The 18,042-nt window shown below is 56.2% G+C and overlaps 4 protein-coding genes across 4 annotated transcripts in view; 3 read left to right on the top strand and 1 right to left on the bottom strand.

Annotated features, from left to right (window-relative positions):
- Window positions 1-703: 703 nt before the first annotated feature.
- Window positions 704-2,572, top strand: PV09_04342 (uncharacterized protein). The gene is made up of 2 exons (XM_016357671.1): window positions 704-809; window positions 895-2,572. Exons 1-2 carry the CDS (start codon window positions 783-785, stop codon window positions 2,263-2,265), a joined length of 1,398 nt encoding a protein of 465 aa, XP_016214463.1. The 5' UTR covers window positions 704-782; the 3' UTR covers window positions 2,266-2,572.
- Window positions 2,573-2,750: 178 nt separating this feature from the next.
- PV09_04341 (uncharacterized protein) lies at window positions 2,751-5,108 on the top strand. Its single transcript, XM_016357670.1, has 2 exons — window positions 2,751-3,358; window positions 3,413-5,108. Exons 1-2 carry the CDS (start codon window positions 3,119-3,121, stop codon window positions 4,994-4,996), a joined length of 1,824 nt encoding a protein of 607 aa, XP_016214462.1. The 5' UTR covers window positions 2,751-3,118; the 3' UTR covers window positions 4,997-5,108.
- A 4,077-nt stretch (window positions 5,109-9,185) lies between these two features.
- Window positions 9,186-17,655, top strand: PV09_04340 (uncharacterized protein). The gene is made up of 5 exons (XM_016357669.1): window positions 9,186-10,090; window positions 10,223-10,393; window positions 10,516-10,610; window positions 10,699-15,551; window positions 15,604-17,655. Exons 1-5 carry the CDS (start codon window positions 9,905-9,907, stop codon window positions 17,118-17,120), a joined length of 6,822 nt encoding a protein of 2,273 aa, XP_016214461.1. The 5' UTR covers window positions 9,186-9,904; the 3' UTR covers window positions 17,121-17,655.
- Window positions 17,591-18,042, bottom strand: part of PV09_04339 (uncharacterized protein) — a 1,713-nt gene continuing 1,261 nt past the window's right edge. Inside the window, exon 2 of the mRNA XM_016357668.1 lies at window positions 17,591-17,943. Within this exon, the coding sequence (XP_016214460.1) occupies window positions 17,742-17,943 (202 nt within the window). The 3' untranslated portion in view covers window positions 17,591-17,741. The remainder of the gene's footprint in view (window positions 17,944-18,042) is intronic.

The raw sequence follows: 18,042 nt of genomic DNA, 5'->3' as shown, positions 1-18,042 counted from the left end.
AACCAGCTTTTGAAGCTTGAATCACACACGTCTCCGGATTGAAGGCGACGTGTGCATCTGTAGAGTCTTGTTCGGGCGAAACTCATTTGTCCTTAATAGTTTGGGCGGGAGGGAACACTTGTGCTGCTGCTACGGTAGAACTAGATGTGTCTTTCAATTTATTCATGAAATATTCGGTCTAGAAAAATACTAGCTTAACTCACCCTATAATATTCAATGCATCAATCATCGTTATTTTAGCATTAACTTACAGGAGCAATGTTTGCGGAAGCTTGCTTAATGCCTTGTGATATCAACGCCATCATCCGCGGTCATCTGTCATAATATACTCCTTTAAACACAGTACTTACCTCTAAAGCATCTAAAAGCAAACCATGTATTGTCGCTAAGGTTTATCTCAGGGTAGAATCCTAAAAGTGAACGTTTATGTAGAGCTTCTTGTGGTAGGTCTAAGTGATGAATGCAGGTCTGATGAAATATGGCGACAACGTATCCAATCCTCAATTTTAGCTTGCAGTGCTTCGAGTTCACTTGAAACAACTGATTGTGTCAAGTGATGAGACTTCAACAGTGTTTGCAAGCCTGTTGATGTAGTTTAGCTGTTGACTTACTCAACCCCCATGGGAAGATCACAGGCCTCCGCGTTCGGTCGACGTCATGTTTCGGCCAAAACCCTCGAGAGCTCCGCCCACAGCACTTCTGCACCTCCGCACGCGTGCAACACCTCAGCAATTACGAGCAAAATGCTTTAAACCCGAATTAAAGAGATCTAGCCCGTCAATATGACTTACATGTACGATCCGCAACTGGTACGATGCAACCCCGCCACTCCGTGATCTTTGCCACGCATCCCCCACAAATTGCACGTGCTAACTTGCTCCGCGGCTGATGCAGGATGACATTGAGTATTTCCTTCGCGCCCAGGAGGATGAGTCGAAGGTATCTATCCTGGGAGGACCTGCGTTGCCAGCGCTAGGCCATGCAATCTCCGGCGCGACGGGTGCAGCGATATCGAATGTTATCACGTACCCGTTGGCGCTATCCATCACGCGCCTTCAGGTCCAGCGTCAATTCAAAGGCTCATCGTCATCATCCGGCAAAGACGCTGCGACAACTGATGATGAAGAGTACAAATCTATTGCAGATGCTTTTCAGCGGATCTACGCAGAGGAAGGCGGCATTGCGGCCTTCTACTCTGGTTGCACGCAGGATACGCTGAAATCCATGGCTGACTCGTTCCTCTTTTTTCTGGCCTACAATTTCATCCGCAAAGACCGGATGCAAAAGCACGGCGGTGCGAAGAAATTGCCCGTCTATGAGGAACTACTCGTAGGCATGGCTGCAGGTGCTTTCTCTAAGTTCTTTACGACACCCATACAACAGATCGTCACGAGAAAACAAACTGCAGCCATGATTGCAAAACGGTCACCAAACGCATCAGCATCATCGAAGAAACTGAGCACGCGAGATATTGCTATGCAAATTAAGCAGCAGAAGGGTCTTGCAGGCTTCTGGGCGGGCTACTCGGCGTCGCTTGTTCTGACGATTAACCCGTCGCTGACGATGATGTTTCACGGTGCGTTATTACGCCTGCTTGTCAAGCGAGATCGGCGCTCGAACCCAGGTGCGAAGACAACATTTTTGATTGCAGCATTGTCCAAGGCGATGGTTAGTACGATTACATACCCCTTCTCACTTGCAAAAGCACGGGCACAAGTCAGCTCCAAGAAACCGTTGAAAGATGATGAGCACATCTCTACGAAGGAGGATTCGGCAAAGCAGGTTGAGGAAAAGGCGGCGAGGAAACTGAGGAAGGATACAATCTTCGATACGGTACTGCAGATTGCGCGGGACGAGGGCTTAGAGGGCCTCTATCAAGGACTCGGCGGCGAGGTCATGAAGGGCTTCTTTGCGCATGGACTGACCATGCTCATGAAGGAGAGGATCCACACGATCGTCATACAACTGTACTACTGGGTTCTCAAAGCCATTCAAAAGTACCCGTCACCACAGGAACTGAAGGGTCTTGCGAGTAAGACGGCGAATGATGTCAAGGGTGCCGTGGTGGAGACAGCAAGCGATGTTAAAGAGGCAGTTGGTGACGCAGCCAACACCGCCGTGGACAATGGCAAGGCGATCTCAAAACGTGGTCAGGAGGCGCTTCAAAATACTATAGAGTCCTTTGGCGAGATATACAGGAAAGGTAGGGAGGATGCGGCCGATTTTCTTGATGACTATCTTCCTTTCGACGACAACGACTGGTGAGTCAAAGGCCACGAGTTAATTTCGACAATCGGGAGGCAAGACCAAGGTGGTGACTTTGATGACCGTGCTTTTGTATGAGTAGTATACATTTAATGTAACGCGCATCGTTCTGGTTGGCTTTCGTGTTCTCATGCTTTGCTGTCAAGCAACTCAAGCCGGGATGGGGGATGTTGCGCGCGACATGTGTTTCACCCCACGTGAGGCTCTTGACACAATGCGATTTTGAGCCTCCAACCTACACTGGCTCGGAACTTTATACGGGATGCACACGCATAGGATATGGGTTTGGGTGGTATGCAAGAACAGCATGAAGAGTGTTCTCAAAGAATAAACAAACAACAATCGAATGCAGGAAGCTCGATGGTGCAGTAGTCAGCGAGGACGAACGCGCTAGACATTCAGCATGTGATGGCCCCTGCGTCTGAGCAAGCCCCCCATCCCCTCCACCCCCGGTTGCCCTGTTGATGCGCCATCCACGCCCGCATCAACACTGAAGAAACAACCACGGACAGGTCACCACACCACCACCTTTCACGCCCTCGAGGGCCCCCCCAGGATACCGGATACTAACCAACAGGACAAACATCTACGGGCCACGGATTTGGCTGCCGCGTACCTGCGCGCGCGCCCATTGCGACAGGAGTAACCACGCCGACATACACCGCCTGGAGAATTTCACGGGACTTCCTGGACTGCGGGAACAGGCACACAAGCGCTGCTTGGGAAGAATTCGAGTTCACACGAAGAGAGCACGCGAGATCTACGTGAGATCTACTTTCATAGCCGTGTAGATCTTGAACTGGCAACAGCACCGAACACGGTTGTCGAGACCCTCGAAGCCACCGCCGCAAACATGGCTTCGGACGTGGGCACATCGTCGCCGGCGCCGCCGAAAGACTTCGGCAGCAAGGATGACGAGCTAGAGTGGTACAGGACAAACTACGTGGCCATGGCGGAGGAGTTGCGCGACTACCAGGAGACGAGCAGGGAGGTTGAACAGACCATGGAGCAGGAGTTAGAAGCCGCCGAGGCAGAGAAGCGACGGTACCAGGAAAAGTACGAAAGTTTGGGCTTTGAGGTGGACGAGTGGAGGGTACGTATTCCTGCGTACAGGCGCGCTATGCGTACAGGCTGATATGTCGAACAGGCAAAACATAAGCAGGCCAAAGAAGAGGCAAATCGAGCACAGAACGTCCTCCAAAAAGAAATCACCACCCTACGCGACGCCAATAGAGCACTCACGCTGAAGCTGCGAGACATCGAAGTGGCCAACGACGACTTTGAGAAGCAAGCACGCCATCAGACGTCTTCTCTCGAAGACATGGAGTCTAAATATAACAAGGCAATCGAACGTGGTGTGCTGTTGGAAGAGGAAATCAAAGCTGGCGAACAGGAACGCGAAAACTTACGCATAGAAGCCCAGCGTCTCCGCGACGAGCTCAATGACCTGAAGGTCGAGGCAGAAATTACGCAAGAAAAGCTACGATTGGCAGAGGAGACGATCGAGGCGCTTCGTGCCGACAGGAAGCCCTCCGCACTTGCGATCGAGAGTTTGAGGGCACCGAGTCCCAGCTCCGATGCGGCGAGCACGAGTGCGACCACCATATCGAGCCCCACGATTGCGACACCCCCTCCAAAGAGCGAGACGAGCACGGTGCAGACGTCGCCTCCGAGCCCACCGCTGAGCGAGACGAGTGCACAAGCTGTAAAACCACCACCGGTTACCCCGGCCAACAAGCGGACGTTGGAGTCGGGCACGACGTCGAAAACAATGCACAGCGGCATCAGACCGCCAAGGCACTCTCGGGGGCCGTCCATACCCACAGCTTCCGCCGTTCGACAGCAGGGTCCCACATCTGCGGCGCCGAAGCGGACAACGACACGCCCGTCGATCAGCGGCAGAACAAGCATGTCGGGTCTTCCTCAACCTACGTCTGGCCCGCCGCGCTCGGAATCATTACATCAGCTCCGCGGTCTGCGAAAGAAGATGGCCACGCTCGAGGAGCGTGTGCAGAGAGTACATTCAAGGCTGCCTGCACCCACTACTACGCCCCCTCGTGCCAGTCCCCGCGCCGACAGAGAAATACCTGCAAGCGTGACCGTCCGCTCGAACAGGAAGCGCCCGAGCGCGAGCACCTCCACCGCGGGAACCGAGTCAGGCCCCGCGTCAAGACTGAGCTTTGGCTTCAACCCCGACGCTGGCTCGCGGCCCTCTAGCAGAGCCAGCGTGACCCGGCCTTCAAGCAGAGCAAGCGGCATAGCTCGGCCGCCCAGCCAGTCCAGCATGCGAACCCCGAGCAGCCTGGGCTACCACCCGCAGCCGGAGCTGCGGCGACCCCGCAGCAGCATAAGCGGCTCCTACGCGAGCACGCACAACGCCACGGCGGCGAACCCCTCGCTCGCGCGCTCGGAGATGGGAACGAGCCGAAGCGGGACGCCCGGTCCCCGCCTCGGCCATTCTTACAGCAACTCGATCATGAGCTCGATCAAGACGACGGAGGACGAGGGCAGCGACGGCGGGATCACGCCGACGGCGAGGAGGACCACATTGGACAAGGGCGTGAGCGGGATCCCGCTGCCTGGCGGCAGACGACAGAGCGCGGGCGTCGTACGGAGGCAAAGCGGTATTGGGAGCGGAGACGGAGGGACGGGTCCCGGCGACATGGGACCTCCCAGCAGCACGGCCAGAAGGGAGAGGAAGACGGGCGTGGACATTGGGGAGACGTTTTGAACATGCTTTTTTTTTCCCCCCCACTTGGGTGATGGACTTCTCTGAGCGTGCGTGGCCGCATGCGTTCACGGGGGGTGGTGGAGGGGGGGTTTTGGGTCAGTAGGGTGCCAGGGCGTTCATTGATGCACGTAGATGAACATGACAAGCATTTTTTTTTGAGAAGGACGTTTCACGAATCAAAGACAAACCTCGCATATATCTACGTCTTGGACGCGGCCCTTGAACGCTGTGTGTTTCGCCGTCCCTTGCCACCGCTTGTGTTTCCTACGCCATGCAGCACGGCGCCTTGCCGCAAGGCACGTTTACCACGGCCCACGCCATTTCGACGCTGGGCTCCGTGGGCATTTTGGCGGGACGGGTTTTCACTCTCTTCGGTTGCTCGCCATCTCCCCGCGCGCGCCACGTTCTTTTTCACGCTACGAGCGACGGAGCGGACGCTGCAAGCTTCGTGAGCACGTCTCTCGCAATCGGGACGTCTGCCGCGGGATTCGAAGAAGTCCTCGGCCAGGGGCCGTGAGGAGGGCGCGTCGAAAGCTGCGAAGGCATGAGGCTCGTTCGGCTGGAACGTGTGCGGTTGGCGGCGTCTGCGCAGACACAGCCGGACACGGTCAGGCTCGGACGGGGTGTGCTCGGCAGGCCATCCGGGATCGAAGCCATTCTCTTGAAAGAGGGTTTGTTCGTGCGGCTCCAGTCAGTCATATTGGTGAACGGATTGATTTGGACGCGCGGCGCACTTGACAGCGTGAAGAAGAGGGCGTTTGTTTTCGTTTCGCGATCAACGCCGTCTTGATACGTCACTTAGCCTCTGCCTTTTTTTTTTTTTTTTTTTCGTAACGACGCCTTTGCAATTACGGGCATAACACAACGTCTGTTTTAGAAACTTTTGCAGGCGTTCAAGAAGGACATGGGCGTCCGGGTGTACGCGCCTCGAAGGTTTTTGAATGCAGAATGATCAAAGGTTCGTCGAGTCCGCTCGGGAAGGACGCACAGCCACAACGTCCCGGCTCCCCTCTCAGGTCCCGCAATGTATCTCGACTGCGACGTTTTTGACACGACGCTGCTCCTAAGCAACCATCGAGCAGCACCAGCCCTGCTCTTGCTTCGGCTCGCTCGCTTGTTCGACTGAGCACCTTGCTGTTCAACGGCGGATAATGCAAGACCTGGGAATTTCTTGCAACGTTACCGTGCACAAAGGAGCGGCGGCCGCCAGCGTGCGCGAACCGACTTGGCGGGCGGTCGACCGGGGTTCACGTTAACGCGCCTGCGAACAATCTGCGGTGAGCTGGGCGGCAGATCTGAGACACGCCGTTTGCCTGGCTTCGATGATGCTCATTCTCAGAGCGGGGACGTGGCTTTTTTTCGGACAGAGCGGGCGCGCGTTGAGACGCGAAGTCAACAGCGGACAATCCTGGCCGGCTTACCGATCGCAGTGACGATGCAAGCGAGATTGGCCAATCAAGAAGCGGAGAGCCAGTGCTTAAGTAAGCGTTTGCTTAGCGCGAGGGTACAAGCTGGGGCTGGTGCGTTGTTGCTTCGATCGTGGCGGTGGCAGAGACACGCAGAGGCCAGATGAGAAGGAGACACACGCAGATGGGAGATCTGTGAACGTCCGCTCTTTGCTCTCACGGCAGAGGCAATGACAGAGTACTGGAAGGACTACGCTCCATCCGTACGTGGGGTCCACTTTCTTGCTAGAAAGTGATTCGTGCAACTTGTGTAGGCTTTTCAACGCGTCGCTTGCATGATGGAACCGAGTCGGCCTTCCTATTTCCCTTTTTCGTTTTCTTTGTGCACCCCAACTCACCCGTGCGAACTCGGGTTTGTAACCTCTCACTAGCGGCCTTTGGAGCCACGAACAGGCTCAACATCAAAAGCGACAAAGCTTACGGCATTCGGGCGCCGAAGCCAAGGCCGCATGGCGAACAAACTCACCGCCGTTCGGGCTGGGACCTGTCAAAGCGAGCGCGCCGGGCCAGAAGGGGCGCGATCTGCGTAGCCAGAGGCCCGTCGGGGCGCGAGAGACGATGAGATAGAAGACGAAAGGGAAAGAAAAAAAATTTCGAACACGTTGCAGAAGGAGAGCGCCTAAAGGCAAGTGTTAGTCCGGCCATGGCGAAACGAGAAGGTCCCGAAGTCACTTTTGACAGAGACCCTGACGTATGCGGCTCCACCCGCCAGCCCAAAACCCGCCCGTTGGGGGAGAATCGGCGACAAGACTGCGGTCGCATCTACGGCGGCCTGGGCGAGTGCGCAAGACCCCCTTCTGCGTTCGGCAACCATGGACTCGACACAGGACAATCTGTTGGGCAGCTCGCTGCTGTGGCGTGCGCGACACGGCGACAGTCATTTAACTTGATGATGGTTGATGCCTGGGCCAAAAAGAAAAAAAAAAAACAAACAATCAGCCCCCAAGCAACTGTGTGCTCGGTGGCTGGCTCTGCCGAGTAAGACAGCCGTGTGCTCATCTCGCTCGAGAAGAATGCGAGCGATCAAAGCAGCAGAAGCAGGGCTAGTGGAAGTAGTAGCATGAGAGCTTCATAATGGGGCATCGTTTGGCATTTCGGCCGTGGTAGAGGGGCGCAGGCCACGGCAGGTTCCGTGGTGCTGATGGTAGCGGCAGCATCCTCTCTTCTTTTTAATCGGCCTTTATGGGGCGGAGACGACCTGAGACGCCTAACACGTCTCGCATATTGATATGTGGATGTCTAGGTAGATATATATACATATATATATATATATATATATATACATATACACACATATATATATATATATATATATATACACCTATAAACAAAGCGGGAGAACGACAGCTGGGGGCGTCAACTCGGCCATACTTGTGCGAACTTGTGGTTGCGTGTGTGATGGCAAGAAGCGGACGGTCGATGCGAACAGCAGCGGCGGGGAGCCGTATGGGGCTTGAAGAGTGGTGGATTGAGCGTATGCGGTTTTCCCTTCGTCAATCACGACGCACGAAAGCGGCCGTTGTTGCGTACACAGTAGGAGAGCGACAGAAGAGGCCGGCCAATGGAAGCATCGGTTGCAGGGCCAACCGGATCCACCGCAGCGGGCTGATGGGTCCGGGAGCGAAAGGTACCCGGACGCCTTACTGAGGTTGAGTCTAAATTTAAGCATCGCAATGAACCTGGCACGCAGACAGGCCCTGTGAGATTGTGGCTGAAGCCATCATCACCTCAGCCTGCATGACTGGGGCATCCCGATCAGCAGCATTCTCGGGCGTGGCAAGATGGCAGATGCCGGGTCGTGGTGTTGCGAAGGCGGGCGACGTGCGAGCGCCGGGGTGAGGATGAGGAAGATTCAAGCGCACGGAGGCGCGGAAGACGGATAGACGGTGGATGATGAATGCAGTACAGGATCGGAGGGCCGCAATGTTGAAAAGCGTGCGCCAAAGTTGGTGAGTTCCCAACGTTCGGGCAAGCTTGCTCACCAAAAACCACTGGCCCGGACGCAGGGATCACGATCGTCACGGCGCTGCATCCTCGCTTTTTTGCCCCCTTCGCTTTCGCGTCGCGACTCTACGTCGTGGGGAAACGCTGCGTCCCGTCGCCGCCTACCGGTCGAGCGCGGGCTGTTTCTTTTGGGTCTCAACAACGAGAGCGAATCCCGGTGACATGCAGATCTGCGAGGCACGGGCAGCGAGGGGAGCGGACTCCTGACCGTCGCGCCAACGCGGGGCACGGAAAGGACACCACACGCACGCTGGACAGAGCACGCGGCCACACTCGACGGGGCCCCCAACGCGCGACGAGACGAGAAGCAACCCTCCGTGCTGACCACGATGACGAGGATAAGAATAATCATCGTCGTCGGGCGGGCAATCCGCAGCGTCTGGTTGAGCGCAGGCCGGCGCGGTTTTGGGGCGGACGGGGCGGGCACTGGCTGGGCGGCGCTAGGCCCGTTCGGGACCGCCCAGGCACGGGGGCTGCTCAACGCTCGGCGCGGTGCAGGCTAATTACGGCTTACCCCCATTGCTGTCCGAGTATCAGGTTGGATACACTCCAGGCTGGTCTGGCTGTGTGTGTGTGTGTGTGTGCGTGTGTGCGCGCGCGAGTGCGTGCCTGTGTAGACTGTGCGTGTGTGCCCGCGTGCTGAGCAGAGCAAGAAATGAACCGTACATAACGGACGCCCTCCCCCCTTGCCCTCAACCTCTTCTTGCTTTTGCTTTCTTCTCATGTGCTCATATCCCCCCGTAAACATCCCCCTCCCCCTCACGACCATATCTGCTTAACCCCCCCTCCTCGTATATACGCCTTTGAACTGCCACACCTTGTTGTGCGCTTGTTCCTGCATATCGCAGCCTTTCGGGCTTATCGACATTTCTTTCCCCCTCGGCGTGTTTACGAGCCGCATAGTCTCCCTGGAGAGCACCGCGTCACGACGCTCCGAATCTCATCGTATCCTGTGTCTGATTTCCTACGGTTTGGGCGAATCGTAGAAGATTGCACACAAAGGAAACACGTACCCAGATCGAGAGTTTCCAATTGACTTCCCGCAAGCACGCACACCGCAAACCCATACCCCTGGTAGATCGCAGTTCCACGGCTTTCCTCCGGAGCTGAACAGGTCGCAAAAAAGATTTAGCTTGTCGCACACAGCAGCGGACTTTCGAGTGCTCCTCCCAGCAAAGTCGAGAAACCGAAAAGGAAAAAAGGCGCAAAGCCAAAAAAGCATCGCACAACGAGAAGGCCAGCAGAAAGTCGACGGACCCTTTTACTACACTCCCGTCTTTTTAGCTTCCGCCGCCTGCTTTACGGGCCATCTTTCTCCATTCCCTCCATCCACCCCCAAAAAATCTCCCAACAAAGTGTCGAGGCCTCCATTCTCGCCTCTCCTTTTTTCCCACCATCCTTCCAAACTCCACACAACAAAGAAAGGAGCAATTAGTTTATGGGAGTTACTTCAGCAGAAATGGCCACAAACGGCGTGAAGCAGGCCAACGGTACGCCAAGCAGCAATGCAGCCAAGTACAACCTTCCCTCACATTTCATCGGCGGCAACCATTTGGGCGTGGCACCGCCGTCGAAGGTGAAGGACTTTGTGCAGTCTCACGGCGGTCACACAGTCATCACAAATGTACGTGATTTCCCCCCCCCCCCCCCCCCCCCCCCCCCCCCCCTCCTCCGCCCCTGGGCATTCACCCAGCGGGCGCAGTGGACTTGGGGAACTAGCCATGGAATGAGGCACGTGCTGACAGCGATTGGGCAGGTCTTGATTGCGAACAACGGTATCGCGGCCGTCAAAGAGATCCGATCGGTGCGGAAATGGGCGTACGAGACCTTTGGCGACGAGAGAGCGATTCAATTCACCGTCATGGCAACGCCTGAAGACCTGAAGGCGAACGCGGACTACATTCGTATGGCGGACCAATACGTTGAGGTGAGCGCGTCTTGATTTCCGAGTTGGAGGCCGTCTTGCCGGGCCCTCTGGCTAGGCCGCGGAGCCGAATCGGTGTCTTGGGATGGCAGCTCCGAGCAAGATCTGATAATGTGTGAATACAGGTTCCGGGCGGCACCAACAACAACAACTACGCCAACGTCGAACTGATTGTCGATGTTGCAGAACGAATGAACGTGCATGCTGTGTGGGCTGGATGGTGAGTTTCTTTCCTCCCTCTGCTCTCTTTGTCGCTTGGTCTGCCCGAATGGACAGGAAAATACTAAAACTTTTGGTGCTATTTCTAGGGGCCACGCGTCCGAGAACCCAAAGCTTCCAGAGTCGCTCGCCGCGTCGCCGAAGAAGATCGTCTTCATCGGTCCCCCGGGCTCCGCCATGCGATCGCTCGGTGACAAGATCTCTTCCACAATCGTCGCACAACACGCAGGGGTGCCGTGCATTCCCTGGTCCGGAACGGGCGTCGACGAAGTCGTGGTGGACGAGAATGGCATCGTGACCGTCGCTGACGACGTCTACGCAAAGGGCTGCGTCACGTCGCCTGAGGAGGGTCTGATGCACGCAAAGAGGATCGGTTTCCCGGTCATGGTCAAAGCCTCCGAGGGTGGCGGAGGCAAGGGTATCCGCAAAGTTGACCGCGAGGAGGATTTCGTCAAGCTCTACCAGCAAGCTGCCAGCGAAATCCCGGGCTCGCCCATCTTCATCATGAAGCTTGCCGGCAACGCCAGACACTTGGAAGTCCAGCTGCTGGCTGACCAGTATGGAAACAACATCTCGCTCTTCGGCCGTGACTGCTCGGTCCAGAGACGGCACCAGAAGATCATCGAGGAGGCGCCCGTGACGATCGCGTCGCAGGACACTTTCCAGAAGATGGCGGACGCCGCCGTAAGCTTGGGCAAGCTCGTCGGCTACGTCTCCGCTGGTACAGTCGAGTACCTGTACTCGCACTCTGACAATCAATTCTACTTCCTCGAGCTGAATCCGCGTCTTCAGGTCGAGCATCCTTGCACGGAGATGGTCAGCGGCGTCAACTTGCCCGCTGCGCAGCTTCAGATTGCCATGGGTCTGCCCCTGAGCCGGATCCGTGACATTCGCCTCCTGTACGGGTTCGACCCGCACTCTGCGACCCCAATCGATTTCGACTTCTCCAAGTCCGGCAGCAAGGAGAACATCCGTCGTCCGATGCCGAAGGGTCACTGCACGGCTTGCCGTATCACCTCGGAGGATCCTGGTGAAGGCTTCAAGCCCTCAAGCGGTACCATGCACGAACTGAACTTCAGGTCGAGCGCGAACGTGTGGGGCTACTTTTCCGTATCCTCACAGTCCTCTATCCACAGTTTCTCCGACTCGCAGTTTGGTCACATTTTCGCGTACGGTGAGAACCGTGCCGCGTCTCGAAAGCACATGGTTGTGGCGCTCAAGGAGTTGAGCATCCGTGGTGACTTCAGGACTACTGTCGAATACCTGATCAAACTGCTCGAGACGCCCGCCTTCGAGGAGAATACCATCACCACGGGCTGGCTTGACGAGCTTATTTCCAAGAAGCTGACCGCAGAGCGTCCGGACCCAATGGTTGCCGTCATTTGCGGTGCCGTGACGAAGGCGCACGTGGCAGCTGAGGCTTGTATCGCCGAGTACAAGGCCAGCTTGGAAAAGGGTCAGGTCCCGCCAAAGGAGATCCTGAAGACTGTCTTCCCGATTGACTTCATCTACGACGGTCAGAGATACAAGTTCACAGCGACCCGCTCCAGCGCCGACAGCTACACGCTCTTCATCAACGGTTCCAAGTGCTTCGTTGGTGTTCGTGCCCTAGCTGACGGCGGTCTGCTCGTCCTGCTCAACGGCAAATCGCACAACGTCTACTGGAAGGACGAGGTTGGAGCCACTCGTCTCTCCGTCGACAGCAAGACGTGCTTGCTGGAGCAGGAGAACGATCCGACTCAGCTCCGCACACCGTCTCCCGGCAAGCTCGTCAAGTTCACCGTCGAAAGCGGCGACCACATCAAGAAGGGCCAGGCCTTCGCTGAAGTCGAGGTGATGAAGATGTACATGCCCCTCATTGCGCAGGAAGACGGTGTTGTCAACTTGATCAAGCAGCCTGGCGCCACCCTCGAAGCTGGCGACATCCTAGGCATCTTGACCCTGGATGACCCATCCAAGGTCAAGTCCGCACAGCCTTTCCTCGGTCTCCTCCCAGATCTCGGTCCCCCGACGGTGCTGGGTGAGAAGCCGCCGCAGAAGTTCGCGTACTACATGAACGTGCTTCAGCACATTCTTCAAGGCTACGACAACCAGGTCATCATGCAGCAGACGCTCAAGGATCTCGTGAACGTTCTGCGGGACCCGGAGTTGCCCTACGGCGAATGGAATGCGCAGGCTTCTGCTCTGCACGCCCGCATGCCGGCGAAGCTTGATCAGGCTCTTGCGCAGATTGTGGATCGTGCGCACCAGCGTCACGTCGAGTTCCCAGCTAAGCAGCTCGCAAAGGCCTTCTCCCGCTTCATGGACGAGAACGTTGCGCCTAGTGATGTTCCTCTTCTCCAGGCCTCCCTTGCTCCTCTCATCGACGTCATGAACAGCTACATCGACGGTCTGAAAGTCCACGAGTACAAAGTAATGATTAAGCTTCTCGAACAGTTCTACAATGTTGAGAAGCAATTCGCGTCTCGCACTGCTCGCGACGAGGAAGTCATTCTTGCTCTTCGTGATGCGAACCGTGAAAAACTTGTCGACGTTGTCAACACTGTCCTGTCGCACACACGCGTGGCGCAGAAGAGTGCCCTATGCGTGGCCATCCTGGACCTGTACAAACCCAACAAGCCTGGCGTAGGCAACGTCGCCAAGTACTTCCGCGATATCCTCCGCAAGCTTGCCGAGCTCGAAGGTCGTGGCACCGCCAAGGTTGCGCTCAAGGCGCGTGAAGTGCTCATTCAGTGCTCTATGCCTTCTCTCGAGGAGCGTACCTCGCAGATGGAGCACATCCTCAAGTCTTCCGTCGTCGAATCCAAGTACGGCGAGAGTGGCTGGGAGCATCGCGAGCCCGACTTTGAGGCAATCAGAGATGTCGTCGACTCCAAGTACACCGTCTTCGACGTTTTGCCACAGTTCTTTGCCCACGAGGACCCATGGGTGGCACTCGCTGCTCTCGAAGTTTACATCCGCCGCGCATACCGTGCGTACCAGCTCAAGTCGATTGAGTACAACACCGAGGGCGAAGCGCCATACGTCCTCGGCTGGGAGTTCTCTCTCCGCAAGGTCGGCCAGGCTGAGTTCGGTCTGCCGATTGAATCCTCGTTCCCTGGCACTCCGGCCGACGGATCCAAGCGCATTGCCTCCATCAGCGACATGTCCTACCTCAACAGCAAGGTCAACGAGACAGAGCCGCTTCGCAAGGGCTCCGTCGTGCCGGTGCAGTACCTCGACGAGGTCGATGAATACCTCATGAAGGCTCTGGAGATGTTCCCTTCCAGCAGGAAGACTGCTTCAAGCAGGGAGAGCGGACTGATTGCTGATCTTTCCCGACGCCGTGGCCCAACCCCTACGGTCACGACTCCACCAGAGGAGGAACTCGATGCGGTCGTCAACATTGCTGTCCGCGACGCCGAGAGCTTCGACGACGCGGAGATTCTAGCTCGCATCAAGCCCATAGTCAAAGACTTCAAGGACGAACTTCTAGCACGCCGCGTGCGCCGTCTGACGTTCATCTGCGGCCACAAGGACGGCACGTATCCAGGTTACTACACTTTCCGTGGCCCCACGTACGAGGAAGATCAGTCCATCCGTCACGTCGAGCCCGCCCTGGCCTTCCAATTCGAGTTTGGACGTCTCTCCAAGTTCAACATCAAGCCGGTGTTCACTGAGAACAGGAACATCCACATTTACGAGGCCATCGGCAAGGGCGCCGAGACCGACAAGCGCTACTTCACGCGTGCTGTCGTGCGTCCGGGTCGTCTTCGAGACGAGATCCCTCTCGGCGAATACATTGTTTCCGAGGCCGACAGGATGATGAACGACATCCTGGACGCGCTTGAGATCATTGGCAACAACAACTCTGACATGAACCACATCTTCATCAACTTCTCTCATGTCTTCAACATCAACCCAAGCCAGGTCGAGGAATCGCTTGGCGAGCTCATCAGCCGCTTCGGCCCCCGCGCCTGGAGACTTCGCGTCACCGGTGTCGAGGTCCGCATCATCTGCACTGAGCCAAAGACTGGGGCTCCGTACCCACTTCGCGTCGTCATAAACAATACATCCGGCTTCATTGTCGACGTAGAGATCTATGCCGAGCGCAAGTCCGACAAGGGTGGTGAGTGGGTGTTCCAGAGCATTGGTGGCACCAAGAAGATCGGTTCTCTGCATCTTATGCCCGTCTACACGCCCTACCCGACCAAGGGCGCCCTGCAGCCCAAGCGATACAAGGCACACATCATGGGCACGCAGTATGTTTATGACTTCCCCGAGCTGTTCAGGCAGGCCATCGAGAACAGCTGGTCTCAGGTCGTCAAGGAGCATGCCCATCTTAAGGAGCGTCAGCCGCCGCACGGCGAGTGCATTGAGTACAACGAACTTGTCCTCGACGACAATGACAATCTTGTCGAGGTCAACCGTGAACCTGGAACCAACACAATTGGCATGGTCGGTTGGATCGTCACGGCCAAGACGCCGGAATACCCACGCGGACGCCGCTTCATCATCATTGCTAATGATATCACACACAAGATTGGCAGCTTTGGACCCAAAGAAGATCAGTTCTTCCACAAATGCTCCGAGCTGGCGCGCAAGCTTGGCATTCCGCGCATCTACCTGTCCGCCAACTCCGGTGCCCGCCTCGGCATGGCCGAGGAGCTCATCCCACACTTTAGCGTTGCATGGAACGAGCCTGGCCGCCCAGAGAAAGGATTCAAGTACTTGTACCTCACTCCGGAGAAGAAGAAGAAGTTCGAGGACGGCAACAGGCGCGATGTCATCACTGAGAAGGTCGAAGAAGACGGTGAGATCAGGTACAAGCTGACGACAATCATTGGTCAAGAAGACGGCCTTGGTGTTGAGTGTCTGCGTGGCTCTGGTCTCATCGCTGGTGAGACTAGCAGGGCTTATAATGACATCTTCACCGTCACGTTGGTTACGTGCCGTTCAGTTGGTATGTTCAGACATGTTTTCAAGCGCAACTGGCGAATACTAATTTGTTGCAGGTATCGGTGCATACCTTGTCCGTCTCGGCCAGCGTGCCATCCAGATTGAAGGCCAGCCAATCATCCTCACCGGTGCCCAGGCTATCAACAAACTGCTGGGCCGTGAAGTCTACACCTCCAACTTGCAGCTTGGTGGCACCCAGATCATGTACCGCAATGGTGTATCTCACATGACCGCCAACGACGACTTCGCTGGCGTCTCTAAGATCGTCAAGTGGATGTCTTTTGTGCCGGATAAGAAGGGCAACCCTGTGCCTATCTCGCCATCCATCGACACTTGGGACCGCGACGTCACTTTCTTCCCAGCGCCCAAGCAACCATACGACGTCCGACACCTGATCGCTGGAAAGGAAGACGATGAGGGCTTCTTGAGCGGTTTGTTCGACAAGGGTTCGTTCGAGGAGGCCCTCGGCGGATGGGCCAAGACCGTTGTTGTCGGCCGTGCTCGCCTTGGTGGCATCCCAGTCGGCGTTATTGGCGTTGAGACCCGCACCGTTGAGAACGTCACTCCCGCTGATCCTGCCAACCCAGACTCGATCGAGCAGGTCAGCTCCGAAGCAGGTGGCGTCTGGTACCCGAACTCTGCCTTCAAGACCGCTCAGGCCATCAACGACTTCAACAATGGTGAACAGCTGCCACTGATCATCCTAGCCAACTGGCGTGGTTTCTCGGGTGGTCAGCGTGATATGTACAACGAGGTGCTCAAGTACGGCTCGTACATTGTCGATGCTCTCGTCAAGTATGAGCAGCCCGTCTTTGTGTACATTCCACCCTTCGGTGAGCTCCGTGGTGGCTCATGGGTCGTCGTTGACCCGACCATCAACCCTCAATACATGGAGATGTACGCCGATGAGGACTCGCGCGGTGGTGTCCTGGAACCAGAAGGTATTGTTGGCATCAAGTTCCGCAAGGACAAGCAGCTCGAGACCATGGCACGGCTGGACCAGACTTATGGCGAGCTCAAGAAAAAGCTTGCGGACCCAAGCCTTACGCCCGAGCAGCAGGCTGAGATCAAGGCCAAGATGACGGAGCGCGAAAACCTGCTCCTGCCAGTCTACAGCCAGATCTCCTTACAGTATGCCGACTTGCACGACCGTGCTGGCCGCATGCAGGCCAAGGGCACCATCCGCATGGCTCTCCGCTGGCAGAACGCGCGCCGATTCTTCTACTGGCGACTGCGCCGCAGATTGAACGAGGAGTACATCCTCAAGAAGCTCGTGGCCGCCGAGTCCAAGGAGACGCCATCTAGCAGAGAAGGCAAGCTTGGCCTGCTTAAGGCCTGGACTGGTGTCGAGAAGTTCGAAACTGACGACATGAACGTCGCCATGTGGTACGAGGAGAATAGGAAGGAGACTGCTGCACGCATTGAGGCCCTGAGGCGAGAGGGCGTCGCTGCCGACGTCGCCGCTCTACTGAGGAGAGATAAGGAAGGCGGTCTCAAAGGTGTTGCGCAGGTCTTGGGCATGTTGCCCGTGGATGAGAAGGAGCAGATCTTAAAACTTCTGCAGCGCGCATAGGAATTTCATACACCGCAGGATACGGAGCCGCCCAGTCTGACCCCGACTTGGATATCCCCTCGCCTTCCTGCGCCTGGTGAATCGCCCGCCCAGCGGTTCACCGCTTGGAAGGGTATGCTGCGGTTTCGCAAGTCGCAACGGAGTCTGAAAGAGGAGGAGTAGTCGCCCAATGCTTTTACCTCTGGAGGATCTGTCCCGTTTGGCTGCTTGTGATTTTCAAGCCCCTTACCTACTGCACGCACGCTATCGATGGATGAATGCCTCGTTTTTGGTTAAGACCCCCTTCGGATCAACACTTAGTATGATTGTTTATTTGGCGCACATCTTTTTTTTTCGTTTTGCTCTCTCGCCTCTTGTAATCATTCCCAGCATGATGACGACTTGTCGGATTTTTAGGCGTGGCAGAATTACCGGTTGGAAGGGATGGAACACGCGAAAAAGAAGACGGTGATAGACAGGGTTCGTTCATGTGTGCATAGCTCAAAGATACATTGTAATCGCGAAGTCTTATTGCTCTAACGTTAAGCTTTAAAGCAAAACCCCCCGTTCATTTTCAAGTTCGTACTTTCCTTTTCCTGCTACCCCGGGGGTAACAGAAAACAGTGACGCCCCCCAAAGACACTAACACACTTGGCCCCCATCGGCTACGTACACTGCACCCGTGGTGAAGCTGGAGTCCTCGCTCAGCAAGAAGGCCACCAGCTTTGCGATCTCGATCGGCTGAGCCCGCCGCCCGAGAGCCTGCTTGTGTTTCAACAGAAACTCAATGCCCTCACGCATCGGTTGCGACAGCGTTTGCACCATCGGCGTCGCGATCACGCCACTGTCGGGGGAAAACCTGTCAGCAATGTTCCGTCCTGCTGGTGCTGCCGCGACGCAAATGACGCGGCCAAAAAGCAGTTTTTTTTTTTGGGGGGGGGGG

This window comes from Verruconis gallopava (assembly GCF_000836295.1).
Source record: "Verruconis gallopava strain CBS 43764 unplaced genomic scaffold supercont1.12, whole genome shotgun sequence".
Taxonomy (NCBI): Eukaryota; Fungi; Ascomycota; class Dothideomycetes; order Venturiales; family Sympoventuriaceae; genus Verruconis; species Verruconis gallopava.
Note: the sequence above shows the minus strand (reverse complement) of the source record. Positions and strands in the feature narration are given on the sequence as shown.